We start from the raw sequence: 14,777 nt of genomic DNA on the forward strand, positions 1-14,777 counted from the left end.
TCAAAACTTATCACCTATCGTGTTTGCATAATGGACACCTAAACGTAAAATCTTTGGCGAGTTCCAATTGACCCCAAAGTATTTTCACAGTCGATGTCTTGAAAAATAGAATCCAGAAGGAAATTAATCCTGAAGAAGACCCGCAAGGGTCCAAACGCTGTTAAAACTATCTATGAAATAAAGCTCAAGACCGGTGTGCGGACTTCCTACCTTCTCAACAGTCGATGTCTTCCCACCACCTGAAGCTCCTCTTCTCCCCACACATTAGTCCTGCGGCTGGCTGCCCCATGCAGGATATCACTATTTCCATAGACAACTCCCTGGTGGCTTCTGTTCCGACTGTCAAGAGCCTGGGTGTTGTTGTCCTGGACTGTCAGCTGTCCTTCAAGGCACACATTGCAGCGGTCACTCCCTCCTGGGGCTTTACACTTCAAAACATTCAAAGGATTGACGCTCTCTCACCCAGGGGTCTGCCCATATCTCCTTATCCAACCAGGCCTCAGTCATCTCAAATCTTGACTATGTTAACTCCCTACTGGCCTCCCAGCACGCTCACATAAGCCCCTCCAAATTATAGAATAATAATGCCTGGTCTTCAACCAGCCAAAATTAGCTCATGTCTGTTAACCCTGTATCATAGTTTCCCATGCACTCTTTTTGATGACCTGCGTTCGAAGTCCAATGTGCATCTTGATAGGTTGGGGCCGGTGATATTGAAATGTTTGGGAGTTTTGTTTGTTATGATGTAACCAGATATCTTGCTCCATTGTGCCATTGATTACAAATGTATCGTATAATTAGTCTCCTCATTCATTGGCTTACATTGTACGCTGAAACAGCTCTCAAGTCACTTTATACTTGACATTTAACCACACATCATCCCTATTCTGGGGAGGAAATAAGTAAAACAATAGCAGATCTACAACAAAAAATGTTTGAAAATAGCAAAAAAGCTTATTTATGAAATATAGTAGTATAGGCTATAACATAATTGACACAGCATCAAATCATTTATGGTCATGGCTTGTTTAGTTGGTTCCAGGCTTACAATATTTTATATAAATATTTTTGAAAATCTCAATGGGAAAACCGAATGGGGTTTATACCTGTGGCACCACAAAATGGCTGCCACTGCTATGCCCTATTGTGTGTGTATTCTATAGATGATTCCTTGTTTGTTTATTTCCTATTGCGTTTGCCACCGTTACTATGCTGTTATAATGTCCGAGGAGCTGAACACAAATATTTGTATTCTCTTATGTACTGTACCAGCAGTCCGGCACACAAGACGTTGAACCTTGAAGCAGTTTCTCTCCTTTCGCTCTGTCTTGTCCCAGCAGCCATGGCTGGCTGATATGTTGTGCAATTGAATCCTTTTACCTTTGGGATATAGCCACTGAAATCTGGCCACCGTGAGCCCTGGCTCACAATCACATCATCATGCCAGACTGGCGAGTACAAAGACAGCTGTCCCAAGGCAGGAGGACGTGGCAGTCAGGAATCACTCAGCGTCAGGCACAGGTCAGGTGACTGCCCGGACTGCTGCGAGGGAGAGAAAGAAAGAGACAGACAGACAGGAGAGAGGGGTATAAATAAACGTATAAATAAACGTATAAATAAACACATATATAAATACATACATACATACATACATACATACATACATACATACATACATACATACATACATACATACATTACATACGGGTTGGGTGGATGGATAAATAGATTGATAGGAAGAACAGAGAGTCAACGATCCCTCCCTCCACTCTGGGGATGATCAAATACTGTAGGACTGCCTTTTGTGTCAAAAGGCATTGTGGATAATATATATGCCACGATGGCAGAGGAGCGGCTCCAATAACTCATCCTGTGTGGCACACCTTGTCTGAAGGATGTGGTTGAATGCATTTTAAAAATACAACTTTAATCCGGTAACTGCGAAGAAGTGGGCCGAGTTAAGTGTCGCACTTTCAGCTACGGTGTGAATTCTTCAGCTTTTGCTTTTTACTTTTAACCGCGTCCTTCTCTCTCTAGCTCATGCTGAATAATCCTCACCGATCGCTGGAGAGGGCAGGTGTGCAAAAGCAACTCACTTATCATTAAAAAATGCACATTAACTCCCCTCCCCTGTGTCTGCCTCACTCTCACACTCATGAGTATCCCTCTCTTCATCCCTCCCTTCCTCCCGTCCTTACCTCCCTCCCCTCGCTTGTCCTACGTCACCTCCGACCCACCGTAACCATATGGACCGCATACTGACTCTCATTATATGAGCATGAAGTGAATTGGTTCTTCGGGATAACGAGGAAAAGCGAGCCCAGAAGAGGAGCGCGCCTCCGTGTTTTGACAGTGGCATATTCATAAGATCTAAACCTGGGGGAGGGAAGAGAGAGCCTGTTGTGCCTGCTCATTATATCATGGCTGATACAGAGGATGATGACTGTGGGAAGCGAGGAATGGAAGGGCATTAACTGACACCAGCGGCTCATGCAATTGCAATGTTGGTTATAAAGCCTGAGCTATGCTTAGTTGCATGAGGGTGTATAGCCAGTCTACAAGCTCATAACTCATTGGGCTGCAAAGCATTGTGAGCTTGTAGATCTGCTATTCTCGTGGTGCAATACCGAGTTACAACTAAATATAAATCAGGCATGAGGGTGGTTTAGAGTTTAATGACGTTAGCCTGAATGCATTGTAGTTTCCTGTTGTGTCGGCATTTTTTGGACTGTAGTATACCTGCAGTAAATAGTTACCACATGAGGGCATCTTGATTCTTCAAAACAGATAAAAGTTAATTGAATCTGCAGAATTTCTGCATGTCATTATTTGTGTGGTGGCAGATGCCAACACATAATTAAATTAGTATTACTTTTAATAAACCATAAAAAGCATCAATTGTGGGAAAAAAAATCACACCCGTGTGAACTGAGTGGTGTAAGGTCTTATATAGACTGATCAGCTGTGGTCTGACGTAATGTCCGACGTAACGAAATCACACCCGTGTGAACTGGGTGACCATAGCAACCATGCTCATTTTTTGGTACGAACAGACAGACAGACAGACAGACAGACAGACACGTAAACTAACAAAGCCAGTTGTAGGAGTGGTTTACACCACTCAAAAAAAATCTGGAACATGTTATGTTGAGATGATCATATGAGCAGAGTTTGTATATAGTAAAACCTTCCTGAGGAGAAGCTTTGTTTTCCTAAGACAGAGACAATCTGTCTTTGTTTTCTGTCAGATTCTTCCACATGTTTCCATGACTCACTTGCTTTACATCCTCAGCAGGATGAGTTCACAGTGAGATGTATCAGGCTCCAGAGTTACATCCACGGTGTATTGCTGAATTATCCTCAGCTGCAGTATCACAGTTTCTTCATCTCTTCACTGAGTTTTCTTTGTCTCTCTCAAGCTACTGCCAACTTAGTCCCAGTACCTGTCAGAGTCTACTTAGAGTATTATGACGGTGTTATGACGTGAGTGCTGTGACATCAGTCATATCCATATTTGGGGATAAAAGAGACAGACAAACATCCACAGAGACAGAAATATCTATCCGTAGCTGCCTGTGCGTGTGTGTCAGTTTCTGGATTTCCCGGTATTTTCTCACATTTCCCAGGCCGCCTGTGGAACTGCACATGGACATCGTCATATCTCAGTACAGAGAAGTGAGCAACATAATGGAAGATGAGGTGGCCAAGCTTCAGAAGCACCTGGCCCTTCTCAGGCAGGAGTATGTGAAGATGCAGCAGAAGCTGGCTGACACAGACAGACGCTGCGCTGTGATGGCCGCTCAAGCCTCCAAACAGGGTTTCCCCAACTCAGATGCCGGAGACACCTTCGTCAGCCGCCTGCTGAACGTTGTGGCCGACCTCTACCAACAGGAGCAGTACAGTGACCTGAAAGTCAAAGTCGCAGGGGAGGAGTTCTGGGCCCATAAGTTTGTTCTGGCTGCTCGAAGTGATGTCTGGAGTCTGGCCACCCTGGCCACCACCTCAGTACTGGACTTATCGGACGACAAGCCTGATATCGCCCAAGCAATGTTGCACTGGGTATACACGGACATCTTGGAGCTTAGTGGGGACGATGGCTTTCTTATTGACTTGATGAAGCTGGCCAACCGCTTCCAACTGCAGCCGCTCAGAGAGAGGTGCGAGAAGGGTGTGATGTCCTCCGTTAATGTTAGGAATTGCATTTGCTTCTACCAAACGGCCGATGAGCTCAATGCCACCACACTGATGAACTACTGTGGGGAAATCATAGCAAATCACTGGGATAACCTGAGGAAAGAAGACTTCAGTACCATGGATTCCCAGCTCCTTTACAAGATGATCAATTCCAAAACTGAGTATCCGCTCCACAAAGCCATCAAAGTGGAGAGGGAGGATGTAATTTTCCTTTACCTCATCCACATGGATTCACAATTGCCCGCCAAGCTGAATGAACTGGACAACAATGGGGACCTGGCACTAGACTTGGCCCTCTCTCGCAAACTTGAGAGCATAGCTACCACACTGGTGAAGCACAAAGCAGATGTGGATATGGTAGACCAGAGTGGATGGAGCCTGCTGCATAAAGCCATCCAACGAGGCGATGAGTTTGCCTCTACTTTCCTGATCCGCCACTCTGCCCAGGTGAATGCAGCCACAGGGGCGATGGAGACCCCCCTCCACCTGGTCTGCTTCAGCCCCAAGAAAGACTCTGGGGAGGTTATGAATAGCATGTCACAAATTGCAGAGGCCCTACTCAAAGCTGGAGCCAACCCCAACATGAGGAACAGCAAGGGCAGAACCCCTTTGCATGAGGCTGTGGAATCAGGCAATGAGCCTGTGTTTAAGCAACTCCTACAGTGCAAACAGCTCGACCTGGAGCTCAAGGACTATGAGGGCAGCACTGCCCTGTGGCTGGCCCTGCAGTATGTCACAGTCTCTGCAGACAACTCGCTAAACACGTTTGATAACAGCTTGGCAGCTCAGCTCATCCAGAGAGGTAGCAATCCTGAGGCACCTGACACTACCACAGGAAACTGCCTCCTGCAGAAAGCTGCAGCGGCTGGCAGTGAGGCTGCCGCCCTCTTCCTTTCCACTCACGGGGCAAAGGTCAACCATGTCAACAAATGGGGGGAGACCCCTCTCCATACAGCATGTCGCTGTGGCCTGGCAATGCTGACTGCTGAACTGATCCAGCAGGGAGCCAACCCCAATCTGCAGAACCAGAAGGCTTTGCCTGAAGAGGCTCATGGTGTGGCACTACAGACCCCGCTCCACGTAGCCATCTCTCACAACCAGTCAGATGTTGTTTCTGTCATCCTGGAGCATAAAGCCACAAACAACTTGAAGATTAGCCCAGATTTCAGCCTCAAAGACTCCATGGGTCAGACTGTACTGGGATTGGCCCTCTGGACAGGTATGCACACCATAGCGGCTCAGCTGTTGGGCTCAGGGGCTTCCATCAATGACATCATGTCAAACGGGCAAACCCTTCTGCACATGGCCATCCAAAGAAAGGACGGCAAGAGTGCCATATTTCTGCTGAAGCATCAGGCTGACATGAATGTTCGTACTCGAGAGGGCCATACAGCCCTGCAGCTAGCCGTCACCAACCAGCTTCCTGTCATAGTGGATGCCATTTGCATGCGTGGGGCAGACATGTCTGTGGTGGATGAGAAAGGTGACCCTCCCCTCTGGTTGGCCCTGGAAAATGGCTTGGAAGACATTGCCTCCACACTGGTGCGCCATGGCTGTGATGTCACTTGTTGGAGCTCTGGTTCCTCAGGCTGTCAGCAGTCCCTTCTGCACAGGGCCCTGGATGAGAACAATGAGACCTCAGCCTGCTTCCTCATTCACAGTGGTTGTGATGTGAACAGCTCCAGACGGCCAGGTCTGAATAGGGAGGGGGGTGAAGAGGCTTGGGATGGACAGTGTCCTCTCCACCTGGCAGCTAGCTGGGGGATGGACAAGGTGGTCCAGTGCCTTCTTGAGTTTGGGGCTAATGTCAATGCACAGGATTCTGAGGGTCGAGCTCCTATTCACATTGCCATTAGCAACCAGCATAGTGTCATTACCCAGCTGCTTATTTCCCATTCGGGGATACGGCTGAATGTACGCGACCGCCAGGGCATGTCCCCGTTTGCATGTGCCATGACTCACAAGAACAACAAGGCTGCTGAGGCGATCCTTAAGAGAGAGCCCGGGGCTGCTGAGCAGGTGGACAACAAGGGGCGTAATATCCTTCACGTGGCCGTGCAGAACTTGGACATTGAGAGTGTCCTGTTCCTCATCAGCGTCCAGGCCAACGTCAACTCCAGGGTGCAGGATTTGGTGAAACTCACTCCCCTTCACCTGGCTGTCCAGGTGGGCTCAGAGATCATTGTCCGCAGCCTGCTGCTTGCGGGGGCGAACGTGAATGAAGTGACCAAACACAAGCAGACAGCCCTACACTTGGCTGCCCAGCAGGACTTGGCTACTATTTGCTCTGTGCTGTTGGAGAATGGGGTTGACTTTGCTGCTGAAGATGAGAATGGAAATAATGCTCTGCACCTGGCTGTGATGCAGGGTCGCCTTAACAATGTCCGAGCCCTTCTCACAGAATCCAAAATTGACGCTGAGGCCTTCAATCTTAGCGGTCACTCAACGATCCATGTCCTGGGGCATTATGGGAAAGAGAACGCAGCTTCCATCTTTGAGTTGTTCTTGGAGTGCATGCCTGAATACCCCCTGGACAAACCAGATAATGAAGGGAACACAATTCTACTGCTGGCCTACATGAAGGGAAATGCGAACCTGTGCCGTGCCATTTTGAGGTCCGGGGCTCGTCTGGGCATCAGCAACAATAAGGGCATCAACATTTTCAACCACAAAATGCCCACCAAGCATTTGCTCTTCCGCCTTCTCGATATGCTGTCTAATGAACCCCCATGGTGTGATGGGTCCAACTGCGATGAATGTGCTGCCAAGTTTGGAGTCACCACATGGAAATATCACTGCCGCCACTGTGGGCGCATGCTGTGCCACAGGTGCTCCATACAAGAGATTGCCATCATCAAGTTTGACCTGAACAAACCAGTGAGGGTGTGTGACATCTGCTATGATGTGCTTTGTTTGGGAGTAATATCGTAATCCAACAGCCTTAAGGGCCTTGCAAACGTGAAGCGAGGAACGCAGGCGTTGTTGCCTGGATCAACACAGGTCTCCTCCAGGTCTGTTGAAGAGGGGCGCAACAACGCAAGCGTAAAAAAATCAGAATCCAGGTCTGGTGAGTCGCGGGCGTGTGCACGTAACGAGCACGCACGCAACAAATTCACGGGACCGCGCTCACGTAAATACGCTTGCGTTGTCGCACCGCAACTTCTCCGAGCAAAATGCAGGTCTCATTGAAAATGAACTATAGGCGCGTTTTATCGCTCCCCGTAAAGGCCCTTTACTGACATTCACACTAGCCATGCCACTCCCCAACTGGGTACTGTTGGCTGGCAAGAGAAAGACATCAGTAACAGGACATTCTGACCGGGGATCCCTGGACAATAATAGACCACAACTTCTATACTATCTCCTAGTTTACTGAGGCACTACTCCCTCTGCATTTGATTGGATACCTTGCTTATTGTAAGTCACTCTGGATAATAGCATCTTCCAAACGCCTAAATTGTAAATTGTATTTCAGTATTGTCAAAATATATGAATGTTCTACAAGGATGTTTTCATGTAGAATTTATAAATATTTGAGGGGCGCTAGCCCCTCCTATATACAGCTTTAATGTTTGTCTTTCAACAATGCTTGTTTAAGAAAACGCCATAGACAATAAAGAGTTTGTTTTGAGGACTAAAACAAACATCAGCACCCGTTGCTTAAACAAACATTACGTTGTAATTGATGTTGTAAGATGATAAGAGCGCCCCTCACTTCACATGGGTGTGATTTTTGAGCCTATGTCCAGCATAAGCAAAAGTGAGGACGCAAATTGTGATTGGCCAAAATGAGATTATGTATGATGATGTAATGATGATAAGAGCGCCCCTCACTTCACAGTTCACACAGGTGGGATTTTTTGTTCATGACGAGATTGACGGCTGGACTGTTGGTGGGGAGAGATGTTACAAAGATGATCTTTTAGGGGTGCACGATTATGAAATTATGACCGATATCCGATTATTTGCAGGGTCACATCTGCCGATACTGATTCTGACTGATCCCTATATTATACAGAGGACCACAATGGAAACAAGGCTGACTGCTGGCTGCTCTGCGCGTACAGCAATTAGGGGTTCAGGTCTTGCTCATTTCGACACTAACTCTGGGGGAGCCCGGGTTCGAACTGGCAACCTTGCGGTTACCATCCAGCCACTCACCCCTGAGCCATTGCCGCCTGTTACATTATTATTGTATCATCAATATCTGTTATAATCTGGATTATTTTGAGACCGATCTGATACAGATATGGCATTTTTATGTCCGATATGGCCGATTTTGATATGCTACCGATTATATCGTGCATCTCTAGATGAGATCTACATCTCTCTCAATTTAAGCCAAGTTCTGTTAATAGCCATTTTTCATGTATTGGATCATTCACAACATCAGAGAACATATCACCCTGTTCTCCATTTGGGAGTCAAACTAAATGGATTGTTCACCATCTGTATCCTTCCTAACTCATGACCTAAAACACTATGGCACAATGCCAAACAAAATAATCATTTAATTCTCCCAGTGCCAATGACTTTCTCCTATGTCCAGCTTTGTGGGTTTGTGTAAACACAAACATTGTCCTAACACAAACATTGAATGCCATTGACAATGAATGGCCATGCAGCTTGAGCGTTTGTCCCAACACAAACATTGAATGCCATTGACAATGAATGGCCAGCTTTGAGTGTTTGTGCAAACACAAACATAGCGTAAACATAAACATTGAAGACGAAGATGAGGACGCAAATTCTGATTGGCCGGAATGAAATGATGCATGATCCCAGCCAGCACGCCCACTTGGGGCCCATTTGGTTTCAATGCGGGATACATGGGTACCAAGTGGGAATGGGCTTGAACTGGGCAAATTATGAGGGTCCCACGTGGTCTACACGTGGGTTAACTGGGCATGGGTTGGAAGTGGGCAAGCCCATGTAGGTCCAACATGGTCTGCATGTGGGCTGTTCTGGGCATGGGTTGGAAGTAGGCAAGCCAATGTAGGTCCCACGTGGTCTACATGAGGGCTAACTGGCATGGGCTGGAAGTGGGCAATCCCATGTAGGTCCAACATGGTCTACATGTGGGCTAACTTGCATGGGCTGGAAGTGGGCAAGCGATGATGATAAGAGCTTCGGGTGTGATTTTTTTCTTACCTTTTAAGTAGTCACAGAATATTTTTGTCCACTACAATAGGTCTCCCAACCGTTGAATTACAGTTCCTTCTGGGTGAAAAAGAAACCTCAAACGACTCAAGCCGTGCCAATCCATTGTTATGCAACACTGAAAATCCCATAATAGCAACCATGCAGGGAGACGTCTCTCTAGCAGAGCTCCCACAGCGTGTGAAAACTTAAGCTATAGATTTGGAGCGGATGGACCCTTTTTTGGCGGTCACATGACTCCCTCTTTCCATATGGCTGAGGGTTAAACAGTGACTCAAAGGTTAGCCAAGAGCGCCATCTAGTGTCAAACCACAGAGAACGGCCATGACGTACAATCTGTCAAGTGGCTCGCACCCAATTCAATATTCATATAATACTTCATAATTCAATTTGATTGAATTATGTTTAAATTGTCAAGCAAATGATGTAATGTGATCTCTGAAAGCAGATTCAGATTCAACTGTATTGTCACAGCTTCCATCATTTGCAGTTTCAAGAAAGAAAGAAATAACCTATAATACAAGTAATGTCAGAGCAGGATATAACAGGTATATGAACATATAATACGTGAAACAATCATGCCTACTATGCATGTTATATGATTTGTAAGTTGAACATGTCCTACAGTAACCTAGCACATATTTCAAAGTTTCTTGATTTCTAACATTTCTTTATCAGGATTAAATGGCAATTCAGATCATCCTCATCTTGTGACGAGGATGGATGGCCAGCATTGACTGAGTCTGAGAGAGTGAGTGAGTCTAGGAAATAGCGAGGCCTTTTTATGTCGATATAAAGCGATGTAATACGAGATATATCATAGTTAGCAGCTGACGGGTGTGAATTAAAATACAAGATATCTCGTAATTGGCAGCCAATAGTCGTAGTATTGTTGCTATTCATTATGATGTTTGTTATTGCTGCACCAACACCAAATAACTTTACTCTTGTGTAACGCCCGGAATTCGAACTCCGGTCTCCTGCATGGAAAGTCAACATCTTAACCGCTAGACTAAAGGGACGTCCCTGTAGACTGGAGGTGATATTGGGATTTTTAGGTCATCAGATAGAGGCCCTGAGCCAATACTGCTACATATACAGTATGTTAAAATAATGCTGAGGAACCAACACACTTGTAACAATAACAACACTGAATCCTAAATTCGTACTTGTGTTATGACACTGACATTGGGCACTGAAGCAAGTCAGGAACAATGCAAGTTGGAAATGAAAGCCCCATCCGGTTTTGTAATACCCGTTGTACCCATCTGTCTCTGTCTCTTTCATGCATGCACAGAAGTGGAGATCCCTGATGTCATCAAACCAATACAGTATATGGGCATAGCGTGTGGTCGGTGGTTTTGGACGATGGGATCTCCATAACTGTATGCCTGTATATGGGCAAATCGGTCAGGTCAGTGCTTCTGGACAACCGCCTATCCGAAAGACTTGACACTGGGCACCACACTCTGTCAGGCATTTAAGCCTGTGCGTCCAAACCACTCAGCTATCGGGTCATTCACTTCCACACGGCTCCAACTGGCGTGGTGATGACATGGGGTCTGTTGCTAAGGATGGAGGATGTGCCGCTGCTGGTGGTGGAGAAGATGCCATTGCTGAGGATGTAGAGGTGCTGTTACTTCACAAATTAGGTGTTGCCCAATTCAGGAACCTAACAGCAACTTCAAATCCTAAGAAACAAGCTGCATTGGCAGGGAAAGCTCTGAGCATGACAGCAGTGAAGCCTTTATAAAGCGAGGCCATACCTTCCTCCCTAATCAGCTCGCGTAGAACATCCCTTAACCCATTTGGATACATTCCTTCAGGAGCGGTTTGAAAACGACTCTTGAGAACATCGGGCGGAATTGCCACAGCCCAGTTAGCGATCCCGGCCATTCCTCCTGCAAAGAGAATACTCGGAACACTGAGCTCATTGTGACTCCTTCCCGCCGGTGTGAGAATGTTCTTCAACCATTCATAGGTCATGAAGTACATCCCACTTGCTGGCATGTCTCGCATCAGTGTGAGAGCTGTGCCTCTGTAGAGGCCCCTGATGCCACTCTCTCTATAGAGCTGTTTGGCACAGTCCATGGGCCCTGCATATTTTACCTCTCCGGATGCCGCCTGGATCTGTAGAAGGCATTTGATACGCTCTCCGGGAGCCATGATGGCTGTGGTGAACACCCCAGACAACGTTCCTGCATAAAAGAGCTGTGGATACGTAAGGATATCATCAGGACCTTTTTGCTGCAATTTCTTTCCCAGGCCAAATCCAAGGAAGCAGACAGCATACATGGGTGTTACTCCAATTATAGGGGCTGCCATACCTTTATATAGGCCTTTTGTACCCTCTTTAGCGAGGGTCTTTCTGAAGCAATCAAAGGTTCCTGTATAAATGGGGGTCACCCCAGGTTTAGGCTTTGGCTGAGTCTGCAAAAGGACCTTTATGGTATCTAGTGGGTGCCCTACGAAGACCAGGCACATGCCTCCAACCCCCCCAGCGATTAAGCTCTTCATCTGACTCACTGGTTCTGGTTGCTTAGACATAGTTTCTGTTACAATTTATTTTCTTGATCAATGCAACTCTGGAGTACCTTCTTCACAGTCCCGTCAGAAATAATGCAAATGAAGATAGACCTTTTAGCAACACAACTGTAGTCATAGACATACAGTATGTGTAACCAATGTTTGTAGTCTTCAGTGAGATTAATTGGTTTGTTGGGAGAATCAGCATGATTTGTACACTTTTAAGCATAGCTGCCTTGTACTTGGCATAATCAAATATGACGTTATACTCGCCCAAATATGGAGTTCCACACGGCTAACGGCCAACACATCTTTGGGGAAATTGCTACTGGTCAATTTGTGGCTAATTGAAAACTTTCATTTGCATCACTGCGTAGAATACGTTCTACATCTCTGAAAAAATATCATTAGAAATGTGTTATATTTACTACAACCGAAAAAGCAGGGGAGAAATCTTCACCCCTGCAATCATTTGTACATTATCAGAGTACTATGGGTCCTTAAATTTAAAAGGTTTGAGAACCACTGCTGTTACTGTAGGAGGACCCTGGGAACATGGGAATGACCCTGTAATTCATGTGTATGAAAGACACATGCTACTTGTGTGTTTTAAGTTGTGTGTTTTGAATATCAGCAGAACCACCACAGTTAGCCTATATAATGTAGTTGTATGCCATGGACCTTGTCAGTGGATTCGCATTGCTATGGAACAGCTTGTGTCCAAGTTTATTTCCTGGTCTATGGAGTTTGCATCACCAGCTGTTCCCGCCCTTAGCCTTGCATCTTGAGCGTTGATGTCGCTCAACAACACAGAGATGACCCTGGACAGTAAAGGATATTAAATAATTTGTTTCTACACATGTACACATGTAATAGTTATGGCTGAAAAAAAAAAAAAGTCTAATGAGAACTGACTGACTTATGATTTAATGCGGGCAGGGTTGAAATCATCACTTGATGATACTGCATATCGGCAGCCATAACAGAATATACTTTATATACTCCAACATTCTCCAGTGTCACTCAGCAAAACAGACAATCTACAAGCTGCCAATATTTTTTGTAGCTATTCATTATCACACATAAACCTCCTGGACACTGGGTGGCGACATGTACGATGGAGGGATGAGGGGTATATTGGAAGAATGATGGTGAAGATGGAGCTGCCAGGAAAGTGATCCGCTTTGGTGACCCCTTATGGGAATTAGCAGCAAGACAAGATCATTAGTTTAACTTGAGGAGAGCATTCATGGGTTTTGACGGCACTTCTGACCTGTTGATACAGTATGTTGATACTTAATCTGCCTGGATGACAGCTGGTTGATTCCAACTCATTGGGAAGCTGTAGTAGAGGTATCAGTGTCGATACTTTACTGTGAAAACAGACAGCAACCCACCAAAGAAAAGGATCACCAGACTAATACCTGCAAGACACATCAACTTCCTCTTCCCAAACTCCAAGTCGGAGGTAGCAGCCTCACATAGCACCACTATTCCGATGGTAACAGCAGCATTGCAGAGCCCAACGATGTGGGTCTCAGCTACAAACTGAGCCCGAGTTCCGGGATGGATGTACCTCAAATGTCCAGTTTTAGGGTTCTTGTATACGTATGTCGCTCCTCTGATATGGTTCCACATCTGCCCCGAAGTCATAAGCAGGACAAAGCCTAGTGCACAGATGGCCCAGAAATTCTTCTTGAAAAGAAACTCAAAGTTGTGGCCTTGAAGATAGGCAAGTCCACAAATCACAGCCAAGAAGAAAACCAGAAGAACCGTTCTTGCATAGTTAGGATGACGAACAACGTGGATGTGTACATTGGTCCGGTCTGCCACCCATCCAGCCAGCTGTTCAGCTTTATAGCCTCTGACCTGGGGATCAAAGGAATCAGCCTGACTAGGTTTCCCTTTGGATGGGAAATGGAGGAATGTTGTGGCAGAATTCAAATTTAGGATTTTAAAGACATCTGAAGCTTCATCAACATCCATAGTTGCAAAGAAGACGTTGTTGGTGAAGGTGGAGGAGTAACGCCAAGAATTTGCCAGCACCTGCAATTCATCAGCAGCTTGTCTGCAGAACTTACACTGTCTTTGCGGCCGTAGTGCTGTGAACAGGATGACAACTGAGTAGTTTCTTGGGGACGCCATGACAAGGTGTTCGAACATATCTCCATTCATCCTGATGACGGAATGCTTGGTAGCCCACTCCATCATCTGACCAACCTTCTCCGACAGCAAAGCTTCTTCATTCCTTTGTGCATTGGAAGGACCGAGGAAAAGAATGAATAAAAATAAAACATTCTGGAACATCTTCCCAGATGGTAGCATGAACCCAGATGATTTATATGGTTTATGTGAATGGAATCGTGCATGTGCTGCCACTTACAATGGTACAGTGGCACAAATGTCAAGTAAAGCCCGGCCAATCTGTAAAGCCAATGGTTATTGATCTTCGCTATTATGGTCAGTGGTGGACAAAATACTCAACCCCATTACTTGAGTCAAAGTATAGATACTCCGGGTCAAATATTAGCCTACTCAACTGTAAGTGAAAGTTGTACTTTAGTAGTATTCAAAAGTACAAACTACAGTGCATTTTCTTAATATCAGTGCATCGCTGTATTCCCAAATCATTTTCAGAAATGTGCGAAAATAGTGAAAATAGCAGATCTACAATTCACAGCCAGCCATGACAAGACGATTAGGTGCACGGCCGCTATGCTGTAGTAAGTTAATTCAGCCAGTGTGTGCCTTGATATCTACAGTGAATATGTATTGATTTTGACATACCAATTATGAAACTGCCACTCACCGGAGACAGATGGACAGGCACTCCACAGCTGATATGGAACACAGTTGGTGTCCATCTGAGAAATCCTGGCGCCATGCCCAGCTAACAG

General features: G+C 45.8%; 3 protein-coding genes across 3 annotated transcripts; 1 reads left to right on the forward strand and 2 right to left on the reverse strand.

Moving 5' to 3' along the window:
• Nucleotides 1-224: 224 nt before the first annotated feature.
• LOC306943033 (rabankyrin-5-like) lies at nucleotides 225-7,125 on the forward strand (the record flags this gene model as incomplete). Its single annotated transcript, XM_079529238.1, has 4 exons — nucleotides 225-389; nucleotides 1,394-1,521; nucleotides 2,161-2,238; nucleotides 3,627-7,125. The coding sequence occupies 4 exons, from the start codon at nucleotides 225-227 to the stop codon at nucleotides 7,123-7,125; spliced, it is 3,870 nt and encodes a 1,289-aa protein (XP_079385364.1).
• Nucleotides 7,126-10,995: 3,870 nt separating this feature from the next.
• On the reverse strand, nucleotides 10,996-11,901 carry LOC306943423 (mitochondrial carnitine/acylcarnitine carrier protein-like; the record flags this gene model as incomplete). Its single annotated transcript, XM_079529736.1, has 1 exon — nucleotides 10,996-11,901. The coding sequence occupies one exon, from the start codon at nucleotides 11,899-11,901 to the stop codon at nucleotides 10,996-10,998; it is 906 nt and encodes a 301-aa protein (XP_079385862.1).
• A 1,335-nt stretch (nucleotides 11,902-13,236) lies between these two features.
• On the reverse strand, nucleotides 13,237-14,205 carry LOC306943034 (dolichyl-diphosphooligosaccharide--protein glycosyltransferase subunit MAGT1-like; the record flags this gene model as incomplete). The annotated part of the gene is made up of 1 exon (XM_079529239.1): nucleotides 13,237-14,205. One exon carries the CDS (start codon nucleotides 14,203-14,205, stop codon nucleotides 13,237-13,239), a length of 969 nt encoding a protein of 322 aa, XP_079385365.1.
• Between the last annotated feature and the right edge of the window lie 572 nt (nucleotides 14,206-14,777).

The sequence above is a fragment of the Electrona antarctica genome (genome assembly GCF_951216825.1).
Source record: "Electrona antarctica genome assembly, chromosome: 19".
NCBI lineage: Eukaryota > Metazoa > Chordata > Actinopteri > Myctophiformes > Myctophidae > Electrona > Electrona antarctica.